Genomic DNA, 15,651 nt, shown 5'->3' on the forward strand with positions numbered 1-15,651 from the left:
TTCTGCAAAAAAAAAAATTAAACACCCCACCTGATCAAGTAAAAAACAGACAAGACTTCTAGAGTCAGCTTCCCATCTTAAATAAGCACACTGTATTTTTCTTAAAGCGAAACAAGGAACTGTTTTGTCACACAGATGTTTCTATACCCGAATAGGAATTGCACCTTTGATAAGAGACTGGACCATCTTGAAGAGCCAAGTTGAAAGCAAAAGCTGCTAGGCTCTCTACGAGGAGTCCTGAGCTAAGTTAGGAGCTCCATTGATTGGCTCCACCCCCAGTTACAGGACCAGACAGATAATGACTGAATTCTCACTAAATAGAGACATGAGAGCCAAGCACAGCACAGCAACTGTTGGAGTGGAAGCCAATGACAGTTTCTCTTTATCCAATCACAGAACTCACATGTGCTGTATTGTATTTTTAACTTGTGCTTCATTTACACTCCATCCCCATAGCGCTTTGCTCTCTGAACCTCTTTATGTAGGAATAGCTCTGAAATCTGTAGTGGACAGATTATGAATATCTCATTCAGATACAGATTGCTATTCAATCCTAGACACATTTACTCAGAAGCAAGCCCTATTAAGTTCAATGGGGCTAGCTCCCATTTAAGTAGGAATACAGCTACAGAATTAATTTGAGAAAATACAGAAAACCTAGAAGTTTCTTCCAGAATCTCAGCCAAAGTCTGGAGTAATGTGAAAGCACACGGGAGGGAAATGTAAATAGCTGACTTCTATGCCTATGTGCAACACAATAAAAAAGAGAAAAATTCAAGTCATAATTTTCACCACTCCCATAATTAAATCACACACATCATGGATGATAAAATTCATTTCTATGAAATGTCAGAAGTGACAATATATCAATGATTAGAGACAAATTTACAATATGCTGTGGTAAATAATGTCACATTCAATTATTGTATTTAAGTTCAAAAAAATCATTTACATTTTGCCAGAGGGGAAAAAATGGCCATTTCAAATATACTGATGAGGTTTTTCTTTTGCATTTTTACATAGTTTTTAAAAAATGTGTATAAAACATGCCTCACAAAGAGAGGCTCTCTTTCTGATTTGGCACTTGATCATTTTGTGCATTTGCCACGGAGGACGTGTTGCTTGGCTGGTCAGACACAGCGTTCTTTAGTTTTAGTTCTTCCAGCTTTTGCCACAGTTCTTCACGTTCCAGCTCTTTCTTCTTCTCTCTGTAGAAAAGTACAGTAAAGCAATGTGAGTCTTTGGTCGCTGTGCACTCAATGAGTTTGATAAAGCAAGCGTATCAGAAGTCCTGTTTATCATAGCGTGAGCTGGTGTTCACTGCCTGTTGGTGGCTAACTGGCAGCTTACAAGCCACATCTGACCCACAGCATCTACTAGTTCTGAAGTGGACCTCGTACACAGCTCCTGGATTGGCTCAACAGCATCATGTGAGGCACTTCTTCCCAGGTCGCTGGACTAGTAGTGAGAGATGCCCAGAGGGCTCTGGGGTGACTGTCTAATCCACTGCAGAAAAAGGTGCTGGCAGCAGAAAAGCTGCCCTCTCTGAAATAAGAGAATGCCCTAGACTAGAGGAATGTCCTTTCCTTTAATGTTGAGAGGACTGGGAAAGGGGAGGAGAGACTGAGTGACAATGTTATGAGACGAATACTCAGTGCCCCAGCAACTTGGATGGAAAAGTTATCCATTCCTTGAATAGATGTATAAGGAATATTTTAGACCGCATTTCTGCCCAAAACATCCTTCAAGGTAGCTTTTCAGTGTAAACTCAAAATCATAATGCAAATAATAAAACAATATACTGATCAACACAGGTGCAGCAAAACGCCACATATAGGAACTGTCAACAGGAAAAACAAAAGATAAAAAAAGGAACTGAAGACCCAGCGAAACAAAAAGGTTTTTTAAAGAGTATTGACTGTAGTGGAAGGAGTCACACAGATTACCTAGTGGAAAGAGTTCCACAGCTTAGGTGCTGCTACTGAAAAGGCCCTGTGTCATGTCATTGTTAGTTGCAGTTCTGACAGTGCCAGGATGCTTTTACAAGGTCTCTACCAGGCAACGCTGGCATGGTAGGACAAGGCCACAGAGCTGCCTTCCTGACCAGCATTGGGTTTGCTTGATGAGGCTATTTAGCTACAAATTTACCATAATGTCAAATTAGCATTAATTTAAAGGATGTTTTCAGGCACATTTTGTATAGTCAAAATGGAGGTGGGTGAAGTAAGTAAATACCTTTGTCTTTCTGCTTTATAAGTACTTGTGAGTTCATCAAATAGTTTCCCATTCATCTCCATCAGTGTTTTCAGCACATTATATACTAATGCCACAATGGTCCTAGAAGAAAAGGAAAAGTAGAATGTTAAATTAAGAGACCGAGATGTTGTGTTCCAACATTTGTCTTGAATGTCTGACTTTAGTTTCCATTCTGTATAAAATACAAGGCAGCAATATAATCAATTAGGTTTAAAACAGATGCTCTCTCTTGAATATCTGCAGCTTCACGACTCAACTTGTGCACTGGGGATGTTTGCCTTTGATCAATCAAGTTACAAAACACTGGGAAGGAGTTCCAGCTAATCCATCTGAACTGATTGTTACCATTGCAATATTACATAGTTCAAATATTGGAAGCATTTGGTATGCGTCACTATGTAACATCAAAATAGGGAATGCTATTTTCAACAAATTCCTATGTTCAAATAGTGTTATAAATGCCACAGTTGCAAAAAAGCAAGCACTTTCATAATGGCTGGCATTTACAAGTTAGAACTTATGTTTATCTAAAACCATTTGAAGAAACGAGAATAATTTTTGTGTGCTTTCTGAGCAGATTTGTCTACAAATTTCACTCAGTCTTTCATTCATTCTGTTACAGTATACGCCTTCTAGAGAAACACTATTTTTTCATAATCTGCGCACACACCCCCACACACCCCAAGACACACATTACTCATTGCCAGTGATAACCAAGAGCCACCATGACCCTTGGGGTCTCTTCCAACTCTCCAGTTCTATGATTCCGTGAAATGTATAGTGCAGATGGTGCCAGAGTCTTGAATCAGTTTCTGCAAGGTTAAATCCTGTCTAACCTATTTGAGTTCTTTGAGACAATCAATAGGCATGTGAATGGGGTGTTCCAACAGATATTGTGTACTGAAGACTAAAACAAAAACAAAAAAAACCTCTTGGTAACATCCCTCACCTGGGTTAAGCTTAGCGGTCAAGGAGTAAGAGGACAGATCCTCTTAAGAATCAGTAACTGGTTAAAGAACAGGAAGGAGAGGGCAGGAATAAACAGTTAAGACTCCCAATAGAGTGTTCCCTCCAATGATTTTTATTGGGACTGGTAAATGTAAATGATCTAAAGTTAGGGGTCAGCAGTGAGGTGCCCAAGGTTGCTACTGACAGCAAATTGTTCAGGTTGGGGGGGGGGAGAGAAAGAAAGGTTATAAAGGTGCTACAAACCAATCCCTCCAAACTGGGTTGAATGGGCAGAAAAATTACTGTTGCAATTCAATGCAAGCACATTCAAAGTGATGCCCATTTGGGGCCAAAAAAGTTCTAACTTCATAGGGGTCTGAACTAGTGCTGACTAGCCAGGAAAGAGATATTGGGGCCATGACAGATAGCTTGATACAAATGCCAACCCAATGTGTAAAACAGACCAATTCCACATTTGGAATTATGAAAGGATTGAAAATAAAAATGCAGACATCACAGTGCCATTATACAAATCTATGGTGGAATTCAGCACGGTAGGTCTGCAACTGACGTGGGGGTTGCATTCTGGGGATGATGCCTGAAACCAAAATCGCATAGAGTCAAAACCCATTGTGTTCAGTGCCAGGTGGGATTGCCAAACTCATTTTTCCCAGAACCCCACCCCCTTTCGCCCCCCTTTCAAAAATTTTTCCACATGCCTAAAGCTGAATTTGCACAAGTTAAATGAACCCAAGTTGCAGGCTGACAGGTACTGTGAGATGTAGTGATGGTTACCAACTTGGACAGCTTTAAAAGCGGATTAAACAAATTCCTGGAACATAAACTATCATAACTACGGTAGTACCCTTTGTTCTACATACAGTTATCAGGGGCAGTATGAACACCAGCTGCTATGAAGCAGGAGCAGCAGAGTGCTGTTGTGCTTATGTCCTGTTTGTGAGCTTCCCATAGGGACTTGATTAGCCACTGTATGAACAAGATGCGGAACTAGATGGGTCCAACCCCTGCAATGCAGCAATATTTCACCCAATATGGGGCTGAAAACCACAACCCTGAGATCATAGAATCGTAGAATTGTAGAGTGGGAAGGGACCCCAAAGGTCATCCAGTCCAAGCCCCTGAAATGCAGGTATCTAAACGAAAGCATCCATGACCGATGGGTTAAGAGTCTCATGCTCTACCAACTAAGCTATCCCAAAACCACAGCAGTTAATGTATGAGTATCTGAAGGAACCTTTGAAAGACTGAATGCTAAAAAATACATACGGATTCCAGTGTTCTTTGGAGATCTTGTACAAACTAGCAAACATAATTGGCAGAATTTTATCAATGTTCTCCTCAATCAGACCAAGAATGTATTCATTGTTCCAGAAGTACAAAGCCCTTTCAGCAACCTGAAATATACATATGAGAATTATCAGGACCATGAGGTTGCATAGAGTCTGTTATAAAATTTGAAAATGCCATGTTATACCTGAAAATGTGAACTTGACACACACTTGGCTATCTGTTTAAAGAGAGGTTCTTGTATTTTTTTGAACTGTGTTGGTTCTATAACATCCAGGATTTCTTCAATTTCACCTAAAAACATGACCTGTTATAAAGAAAAGCATGTGGGCTTGATTCTAGTCACATCAGAAGTGGCTACACAACAGATCTATGACAAACAGTAAGTTAGTAACCAAACTCTTGAGCACTAGAGGGATGTCCCAGGGGTGGACTTCAGTGCTAAGACAATTCTTTTTAAAATATGAGTAGAATCCTACTTATTAGCAATATTACAGCTAGAATAAACAGCGTTCAGACATGCTGTTAATTATTATTTGCAACATGCTGTTAATTATTATTTGCAATTCAATATATGGAAATTAATAAGAACTGACCTCTTTCTGGCTGCATGTTTTTGGCCAAAATTTGAGCAATCCTCTGATAACCTAGGTTGTAAAAATAATTTAATAGGAGTCATTACACACCCGTTAAGACTGATTCATACATTCAGCCACCCACAATGCACAGAAAGACTAACTTAAGTTTGAGTACTATAATTATAAAAAATTTAGATAAATGCATCTTGGCTTTGAGTGCAGTTCTATTCCAGTCGTATCTCAAACTGTTTTAGCTCCGTGTTTTCGAAGGATAATTCATACATTTATTAGTGTTATAGAACACTGCCTTGTCGTGGCGAAGGGGCTTGAACAACTCAGAGAAGCTATGAGCTATGCCATGCAGGGCCACCCAAGATGGACAGGTCATAGTGGAGAGTTTTGACTGAACGTGATCATACCTAGAGCAGGAACCGGCAAGCCACTCCAGTATCCCTGCCAAGAAAACTCCATGGACAAAGACAACAGGCATCTAAAAGTTATGATGCTGGAAGGTGAGCCCCTCAGGTCGGAAGGCGTCCAACATGCTACTGAGGAAGAGCGGAGGACAAGTACAAGTAGATTCAGAGCTGATGAAGCAGCTGGGCCAAAGCCGAAAGGTCACCCCAGGTAGTGTGGTTGCTGACCTTGAGCCAGACATCCTGGAGAGTGAAGTCAAATGGGCCTTAGAAAGCACTGCTAATTACAAGGCCAGTGAAAGTGATGGTATTACAGCTGAACTATTTAAAATTTTAAAAGATGATGCTGTTAAGGTGCTACACTCAATATGCCAGCAAGTTTGGAAAACTCAGCAGTGGCCAGAGGATTAGAGAAGATCAGTCTACATCCCAGTCCCAAAGAAGGGCAGTGCCAAAGAATGCTCCAACAACAACACAATTGCACTCATTTCACATGCTAGCAAGGTTATTCTACAAGGCAGGCTTAAGCAGTATGTGGACCAAGAACTCCCAGAAGTGCAAGCTGGATTCCAAAGGGGCAGAGGAACCAGAGACCAAATTGCAAACATGCGCTGGATTATGGAGAAAGCTAGAGTTCCAGAAAAACATCTACTTCTGCTTCATTGACTACACAAAAGCATTTGACTGTGTTGACCACAGCAAACTATGGCAAGTTCTTAAAGAAATGGGAGTGCCTGATCACCTCATCTGTCTCCTGAGAAATCTCTATGTGGGACAAGAAGCTACAGTTAGAACTAAATATGGAACAACTGATAGGTTCAAAATTGGGAAAGGAGTACGACAAGGCTGTATATTGTCTCCCTGCTTATTTAACTTATATGCAGAATTCATCATGCGAAAGGCTGGACTGGATGAATCGCAAGACGGAATTAAGATTTGATGACACAACCTTTAAATTTGATGACACAACCTTGATGGCAGAAAGTGAGGAGGAATTAAAGAACCTTTTAATGAGGGTGAAAGAGGAGAGTGCAAAATATGGTCTGAAGCTCAACATCAAAAAGACTAAGATCATGGCCACTGGTCCCATCACCTCCTGGCAAATAGAAGGGGAAGAAATGGAGGCTGTGAGAGATTTTACTTTCTTGGGTTCCATGATCACTGCAGATGGTGACAGCAGTCACGAAATTAAAAGACGTGTGCTTCTTGGGAGAAAAGCAATGACAATCCTAGACAGCATCTTAAAAAGCAGAGACATCACCTTGCCGACAAAGGTCCGTATAGTTAAAGCTATGGTTTTCCCAGTAGTGATGTATGGAAGTGAGAGCTGGACCATAAAGAAGGCTGATCGCTGAAGAATTGATGCTTTTCAATTATGGTGCTGGAGGAGACTCTTGGAAGGAGTGCTCACTGGAAGGACAGATCGTGAAGCTGAGGCTCCAATACTTTGGCCACCTCATGAGAAGAGAAGACTCCCTGGAAAATACCCTGATGTTGGGAAAGATTGAGGGCACTAGGAGAAGGGAATGACAGAGGATGAGATGTTTGGACAGTGTTCTCGAAGCTACCAACATGAGTCTGACCAAACTGCGGGAGGCAGTGGAAGACAGGAGTGCCTGGCATGCTCTGGTCCATGGGGTCACGAAGTTGGACACGACTAAATGACTAAACAACAAATCTTATATTATTCTCTTGGAATTCAACCCAAGGCTTTTAAAAGGCTGAATTTACTTTTCTATCTGTACAAAAATGTACATGGTAACTTTAAAAACCATTTACACATTACACAAGAAACTACAAGGAGTCAGATAAACCATTAGTCCATCTAGCTCACTCTGTGTCAGAACCATGCTACCAATAGGAGTCTTTCCCACTTCCCAATTATTTGGACAAACACTGATCTTTCAACAAACACCAAAGGAATACGCCATTCCTTAATTTTCAATCTTAAATTGATTTAACAATACAGTACCTTTATTCAGGTTTCATTTTGTTGTCTGTATTGCACATATTAACAGAAATGTGGGATACAAATTTTACTGGTATACTTACTCATTTCGGGACAAGAAATACATGTAATGCTAGAAATATCTGTACTAAACTCCACTTTTTCATGTAGGTCAAATGTTTATCAATATCAGCTTTGTTAAACAGATCTGGTCCACCATAAACACTGCTTAATGTAAAATTCCCAGAGGCGAAAAGTATACTGTAGTAATCTTGAGATTCTTGCTAATTCAATTATTTTAATTTGTTCAGAATTCAAGCAAAGTCAAGATCTATGACTTAGGCAATTCCTATTAACAAGCAGTCATGCTTGCAAAATTTGGCATGGTTTAGTGGCCAAATCATTATTTGTAGTCACATTGACCCTTCCCTGCTTCTAAATCCTGTGGCACATGTAGACAAGGTGGGCATGTTTTCATCTCCTACGAATCTTTGGGAGCTGAACAAACATAGTGGAACCAATATTATTATTATTTAAACCAAGTGCACCAAAAAATTTCAAACTGAACATACATCACTTACCGGTTCGGTTAACGTCATATCTTTTTCCAGGAACTGAACAACACAATAGGCTAGCTAAAACACAGATAAAGGTTTAAATGTTTTGTTGAAAAAGATAATATTGCACATATTTTCACTGTTTTAAAAGGCAATTAAGCATGTGGCCCATACATGGTGATTACTAAATCTACAGAAAATGAGACTAATATAAAACTCTGGCTAAACTTTATGATCTGAAAGATCTGGATTCAAATTCAGATCTCGAGCACTCCATTCTTCTCTGCTATGAGGGGAGAGGAACAACTGGTCCAGGAGAGCTTCAAATAGAGGATCTCCTGGTTTAGTGAAAGTTGGTTGTCCACTTTCCTCCTAGTCAAGGTAAGACAGCCAGGAGCATGCAACCGAAGTATGGGAAGGGGGCGGGAGAAAGAAACTATATACTAAGAAGAAGAATATGAGCATCACTGCTGACATTGTCTGTAGTAGTAGTAGTAGTGAATTCATTACTGTAATTGCCTTCTAAACCACTGTCTGAAGGCAATTTACAGATAAGAAAATTAAAAACAAGAACAAATCTATTTAAAAAAAGAAAAAAACCCTAACAAGAGGACACTTGTGGTAAAGACCCATTTTATCGACCTGTGGCAACTCAGTTGGATGGGTGGCATTTATTATTATTATTATTGGTGTTATTGTGTTATTTCATCTTTCTTTTTATTATGTATTTTGTGTTTTTATCTTGTATTTTAATGTTGTGAACCACCCTGTGTGATCTATGGATGAAGGGTGGTATACAAATTTAATAAAATAACAACAACAACAACAACAACAACAACAACAACAACAACAACAACAACAACAACTTAAAGCCATGTCTCCCAGGTGCATGCTTTACTTTTCTAAACTGTAATATATAGGTCAACTGTAACAAATCCTGTACATTCCTAGAATCAATCAAGTACATGAGAAAATTAAGTATATAAAACAGAGAAAACAATTATAACAGACAAAAAATAAAAGGCAAGAAACTATAAAATAGGCATATAAGGTGAGTAGTTGCACACGAGTCCAAGTAAAGATTATCAATTTCATCAGATCGTCAAGTACAGTATAGTTTCAGATTTGCCAGGCTTGTGACGAGGGTTGCCTTGAATCTGAAATATTTCTAAAACCTTAAACTAAAGTAAGCTAACTTTTTCAAAAAATAACAAATAAAAATAAGATCATGTGGTCATATCTGCATAGCCTAGAGCAGGCATCCCCAAACTGCAGCGCTCCAGATGTTTTGGCCTACAACTCCCATGATCCCTAGCTAACAGGACCAGTGGTCGGGGAAGATGGGAATTGTAGTCCAAAACATCTGGAGGGCCGAAGTTTGGGGATGCCTGGCCTAGAGTATTCCAATCAAGATTAAAATCCAGTAGCATTTACAGACAGACATACCTGTGCATGAAATAAAGCTAGCGCCTTTGCAGTATGCATAGGGATGAGAACCTTCATAAGGAACTGCTTATGTTCTGCCTTCAGTGGCAATGCAAAACCATTGATAATACTGTAGGGGGGGAGAAATTAGACAGGAAAGATTATTACTGTATCGTTTTAAAGGTAAAAATGTACAGTTAATATTAAAAACATAGCGTAAGATCAATCCATCAATGCACTAAATCCAAAATTTCTCTGGACTGTAAGGTTTTATTGCATTAATCCTGTTGCTGAAGACATTGACTACAGGGCAGCAAATCTCAGGAACTGTTTATCAGGCTTGCTCCTGCTTCAGCAATCAGATGACCATCCTTTCAACTAGGGGCAGCAAGTGCTTTTGATGTTGGATGTGAGGGACAGGGGATATCGCGAAGTCCCTCCCCTCCTGAGTTCAAGCCCGTCCCCGAGCAAAGGGGAAAGCAGGGAGAGTTCCGATTCCAGTGGGGAAGCAGGAAGTCGTGTCCGAGGCTCAGGCAAGGTAGAGGAGCCAGGGTCCCAGGTGGGACAGGAAGGGGCAAGCAAGGGGGGAAGACCCATCCCTCCAACTCCAGAATTACGCAGGAAGAGGAGGGGCAAGAGGATGGGTCTGCCAAAGCTTTTGTGTTGGAGAAAGACGCGCCAAAAGCCATTAGGAGGTTCTGAAACCGACTGACAACATCGCTCCGTGTAAATAGCAATGACTTGAGCACTGTAAATACGCAGCACCAATAAAAGAATAAAATGCAGAGCTGCGTAGCGTCGTTACTCTGAAGTAGTCCACTCCGGCCACTGTGACAGCAACCTCCTAATCATTTTTGGGCTACTTCGGAGTTGCCGGGATGAGCGTGTCCGAGGCGGAGAAGTGGCGGCAGATCGCTGAGCAAGCCCAGCTAGAACTGCAACAGCTGTCGCTGCAGGCGCAGGGAGAATTGAAGGCAGCTAAAGAGGAGACTAAGAAGGTCCAGGACGACCGGCTACAACTTGCGGAACAGGTGAGAGAGCTCCAGGAAAAAGAGCAGCATTTAAGGGCGGTGGCGGTAGACCTCCAAAACAAGCTGGATGCAGAGAAAAACAAGGCGGGAGGGGCTCCCCAAGTCCAAGTGCTGCCAGGAAGGAGAGCAGGGACCCTTGTAAGCAAGTTCAATGGAGACCCGAAGGAGTTTCAGGGCTTTGAGACTGAGATCGTGTATGCTCTTGAGCTGCACCAGAATGAGTTCCCCGATGATGAGCACAGAGTAGCGTTTATTGTGGAACATCTCACCGGAGCAGCCAGGGAGTGGCTAAGACCATTAATCGCAACCAAGAATCCTTGCATGAAAAATGTCCAACAATTTCTAGAAGGTTTGAGGACGATGTATTCGTCCGATAGTCATTTGGACCAGACTAAGGAGGAACTGCATAATTTACGCCAAGGAAATATGACAGTTCGCGCATATTGGGCGAAATTCACCATGCTGGTGCACAGACTGGGGTGGGTTTTGGATTCGCCTCCCATGCAAGCTGCGTTTTACTTGGGTTTGAGCGAGGAGGTGAAGGATGAACTCTCGAGAGGTCCAAAGCCCAGTACTATGGATCAGCTGAGCAAAGCAGCTCTGGCGGTGGGGGTGAGGCAGGAATCCCGGTGGAACGACAAGCAAGCGACGCGCGCAAAGCGGGCTTGGTTCCCACGGTCGCAGGAGAAGCCCCTCCCTCAACAACCCTTTCAGGCCACGCCTGGAGCCAGCCAGGACCAGGAGCCCATGCAGATTGATAGCGCGCGCGCGCGGGCTTTTCAAACCCCAGCGGCGCCAAGACGCAAGGAGGGAAGGGGCGGGAATTGCTTTCTCTGCAACTCACCCCAGCATCTCGTCAGAGACTGCCCACATCGCAGGGAGTGGCAAGGAAAGGCGGGAACGGTGGTGCCCTCCCCCACTGACGCAGCACCACAGCAGGGAAACGGGAAAGCCTGGCTGCAGGAGACAAGGGGCAGCAGCCAGGCACAGTCAGCAGACAACAGCCCCAGCCCGCCCACCCGCACAGAGAGGTGCAGAGCCAGCCCACCCCTCCCAGAGCAGGAGTGGTTCTAGAAGTGACGCTAACGCTCCCAAATGGCTATCCCCTGACGGTCCTCGCCTTAATTGACAGTGGGGCGTCCGCCAACTTCTTCTCGAGAAGCTTTGCAGAAGAGCACCAAATCCAGCTTTTGCAGTTGGATTTTCCTCTGCACGTAGCAACCATTGACGGCAGGGAGCTGCTGGGAGGGGCCATCACACATCAAACCCCCCCCATGAGAATGACGGTGGGAAGGCACTCAGAGACACTGGCGTTCAACGTCACCACCATCTCAGACCCCCCCATCGTCTTGGGCATGAGCTGGCTGGCGCGCCACGACCCCTCCATCAGTTGGCACCAGAGGTGCATCACGTTTGGGTCAGACTTTTGTCTGGAACATTGCATGCAGCACCAACCAGGGGAGGGGCCTCCGATAGCCACGGTGGCCACCATGCATATCAAAGGGGGTGAGGCAATACCCAAGCAGTACTGGGACCTGCAGGAGGTCTTCAGCGAAGCGGAGTCCGACCACCTACCCCCGCACAGGCCTTTTGACTGCCAGATCAACCTGGTGCCAGGGGCGACGATACCCCCAGCCAAGCTGTACGCCATGTCAGACCAGGAGCTGGAGGATCTGCGCGCTTTCATCGACAAGAACCTCAAGCGGGGGTTCATAAGGGAAAGCAAGGCAGCAGGGGGCAGCCCGGTCTTCTGGGTGGACAAGAAAGACACGCAACAGCGCCGTCTTGTGGTGGACTTTAGACGGCTGAATTCGGTGACAGAGCCCGTGGCTTTCCCCATGCCCAGAGTGGATGATCTCCTGACAGCGGCACGCAGGGGCAAGATTTTCACCAAGCTGGACCTAAGGGGGGCGTACAACTTGATCAGGATCCGGGAAGGAGATGAATGGAAAACCACGATGTTCACGCCTCTGGGCTCTTTTGAATATCTGGTGATGCCCTTCGGTTTGCAAGGGGGCTCAGCATGCTTCCAGGCCTTCATGCACCACGTCCTGGGGTCCCTCCTCTTCAGGAAATGCTTGGTCTTCCTAGATGACATCCTTATCTACTCGAATGACCCAGTGCAGCATGTGAAAGATGTCAGAGAGGTGTTGCAACGCCTGAAGGAGCACCACCTGTATGTGAAGCTGGAGAAGTGCAAGTTTCACACCAAAGAGGTGGACTTCCTGGGCTACAAGCTGTCAGACAAGGGGCTGGCGATGGACAAGGACAAGGTGCAGGCCATCCTGGACTGGCACAGCCCCAGGACGCGCAAAGATGCCCAACGCCTACTAGGCTTCGCTAACTTCTACAGGAAGTTCATCAAGAACTTCTCTCGCGTTACGGCTCCCATCACGGACTGCCTGAGAGGCAAGCAGAAGTTCAAGTGGACACCAGAGGCGCAAGCAGCGTTCGAAAGCCTCAAGAGAGTGTTCGCCTCAGACCAAAACCTGTTCCATGTGGTGCAGGACGCGCCCCTACGCATTGAGACAGATGCTTCTGAAAAAGCTGTGGGCGCAATTTTGTTGCAACTGGACGCCAACAGGGAGTGGAGACCCTGTGCCTTCTTCTCCAGGAAGCTGACACAGCCTGAACGCAACTACACAGTGTTTGATAGGGAACTTCTTGCGATCTACGCTGCGTTCCAGCACTGGCGACACTTCCTGGTGGGCGCGAAGCACCCCATCCAGGTGTGCACAGACCACAAGAACCTGGAGTTCTGGAGAACTGCCAGGGTGCTCAACCAGCGGCAGATACGGTGGGCAGAGTTCTTCTCGAACTTCAACTTCTCCATCCACTACATCCCGGGGGAGCAGAATGTCAGGGCGGATGCCCTCTCCCGCAAGCCAGAGTACATGGAGGAGGAGGCGCCACCAGCCCCAAGGCACATTTTCCCCCCGTCGGCATGGTCCTGCGGAGCAGCTGTGGTGAGCGAGGCAGAACTCACAGCACTGACGGCAGCGGATGAATTTGCCAACCGCATCTTCAGAGAACTGAGAGGGGGGAGGGAGCAGGCAAAAGACTTTGCAGAACGCAGAGGGCTGCTTTTCTACAAGGGTGCGCTGTACCTACCCACCACCCAGCTTCGACGTACGGTCCTCAAGCAGATGCACGACAACCCTACAGCGGGGCATTTTGGAAGGGACAAAACCGCTCACCTAGTCATGAGACACTTCTGGTGGCCAGGGGTGCGGGAAGATGTTCGAGACTATGTAAGGGGCTGTACCACCTGCCAGCGGGCGAAGGTGGTCAGAGCAGCGCCACCAGGGTTGCTGGAGCCCTTAGCCACACCACACAGGCCGTGGGAAGTGGTGTCCATGGACTTCATCACAGATCTGCCTTCGTCCAGGGGTAAGACTGCAGTGTTGGTGGTGGTGGACCTTATGTCCAAAATGTGTCACTTTATACCGTGTGCCAGGGCAGTCTCGGCAGAAGAGACAGCCAAACTGTTTGTTGATCACATTTTCAGACTGCATGGATTACCTTTAAGGGTTATTTCGGATCGTGGCCGCCAATTTGTTTCCAGGTTCTGGCGGCGGCTCATGAACCTCCTGCAGGTGGAGGTCAGCTTGTCGACGGCTAGACACCCGCAGACCAACGGACAAGCGGAGAGGGTCAACGCCATTCTGCAGCAGTACCTGAGATGCTACGTCAGCCAGCGGCAAACGGACTGGGTGGATCGCTTGCCACTAGCAGAATTTGCCTACAACAATGCAGTGCACGTCTCCACAGGGGTGTCGCCCTTTAAGGCCAATTACGGGCGCGACCTCAGATCTTTCCCAGAGAGGGAGAGGGAGGAGGAGGAGGAGGAGGGCCCACAGGCTGAGGATTGGGCAGAGGAACTGGAGACGGTGCACCAGCAGCTCAGAGAACACTTGGAGAGGGCCAAGGAAGCGTACAAAAAGGGGGCAGATCGCCACAGGCGACAAGGGGAGGTCATCAGGGTGGGGGACAAGGTGTGGTTGTCCTCGGAGGGCCTTCCCACCAGAGGGAGGTGCAAAAAGCTGGCGCCCAGAAGGTTGGGCCCCTTCACGGTCACGCAACAGGTAAACCCGGTGGCATACAGGCTGGCACTGCCAGAGGACATGAGGGTGCATCCAGTGTTTCATAGATCGCTGCTGTCGCCGTACAGGGAAAGCAGCAGGCTCCGAGACAGCGAACAAACCCCCGAGGGAGGGGGGGAGAGGGAAGGCAGGGAGCAACTCAATGAGGCCACGGCCATCCTGGACTCAAGGTGGGGGGTGGGGGGACTGGAGTACCTCATGGCATGGGAGGATGCTCCACCGTCCCAGAATGAATGGGTCCCAGCCACTCAGATACAGGAGGAATTCTTGGTGGAAGAATTTCACGCCCTCTTTCCCCACAGACCCAAGCCCTGGCACATGGAAAGGGAGGGGGAGGAGGAGGAGGCACGGGAGAGCAGCTCACCATGGCGCTGGGAAGCGGAGTTTGAGGAACCAGAGGATGAGGTATGGGTGTCACCGAGATCCACCCAGTCAGAGGAAGGAGCAGATTGGCAGAACGTTTTTACCCCCACCAGCTCTGACGCCACGGACTTTTTGGGATTCCCGTCCGCCCAGGCGGAAGGGGGGGGCTCGCAGGACTGGGGGGAGGTATTCACACCAACGGGCTCGGAGAGCACTGAGTTCTTAGGCTTCCAGTCGTCACCGACACATGGGGGGGGCCTGGGGAGGGGTGAAGGAGAGCTTGGGAGGGGGGTGGATGTGAGGGACAGGGGATATCGCGAAGTCCCTCCCCTCCTGAGTTCAAGCCCGTCCCCGAGCAAAGGGGAAAGCAGGGAGAGTTCCGATTCCAGTGGGGAAGCAGGAAGTCGTGTCCGAGGCTCAGGCAAGGTAGAGGAGCCAGGGTCCCAGGTGGGACAGGAAGGGGCAAGCAAGGGGGGAAGACCCATCCCTCCAACTCCAGAATTACGCAGGAAGAGGAGGGGCAAGAGGATGGGTCTGCCAAAGCTTTTGTGTTGGAGAAAGACGCGCCAAAAGCCATTAGGAGGTTCTGAAACCGACTGACAACATCGCTCCGTGTAAATAGCAATGACTTGAGCACTGTAAATACGCAGCACCAATAAAAGAATAAAATGCAGAGCTGCGTAGCGTCGTTACTCTGAAGTAGTCCACTCCGGCCACT

The 15,651-nt window shown here is 46.1% G+C and overlaps 1 protein-coding gene across 1 annotated transcript in view; it reads right to left on the reverse strand.

The window, feature by feature from the left end:
* Nucleotides 1-6: 6 nt before the first annotated feature.
* PPP2R5A (protein phosphatase 2 regulatory subunit B'alpha) overlaps nucleotides 7-15,651 on the reverse strand; it is a 48,240-nt gene continuing 32,595 nt past the window's right edge. Inside the window, exons 7-13 of the mRNA XM_035111284.2 lie at nucleotides 9,458-9,566; nucleotides 8,036-8,089; nucleotides 5,109-5,159; nucleotides 4,700-4,819; nucleotides 4,492-4,619; nucleotides 2,236-2,337; nucleotides 7-1,208 (exon numbers count right to left, since the gene is read on the reverse strand). Of these exons, the coding sequence (XP_034967175.1) occupies nucleotides 1,052-1,208; nucleotides 2,236-2,337; nucleotides 4,492-4,619; nucleotides 4,700-4,819; nucleotides 5,109-5,159; nucleotides 8,036-8,089; nucleotides 9,458-9,566 (721 nt within the window). The 3' untranslated portion in view covers nucleotides 7-1,051. The remainder of the gene's footprint in view (nucleotides 1,209-2,235; nucleotides 2,338-4,491; nucleotides 4,620-4,699; nucleotides 4,820-5,108; nucleotides 5,160-8,035; nucleotides 8,090-9,457; nucleotides 9,567-15,651) is intronic.

This window comes from Zootoca vivipara, chromosome 3 (genome assembly GCF_963506605.1).
Source record: "Zootoca vivipara chromosome 3, rZooViv1.1, whole genome shotgun sequence".
Lineage (NCBI taxonomy): Eukaryota > Metazoa > Chordata > Lepidosauria > Squamata > Lacertidae > Zootoca > Zootoca vivipara.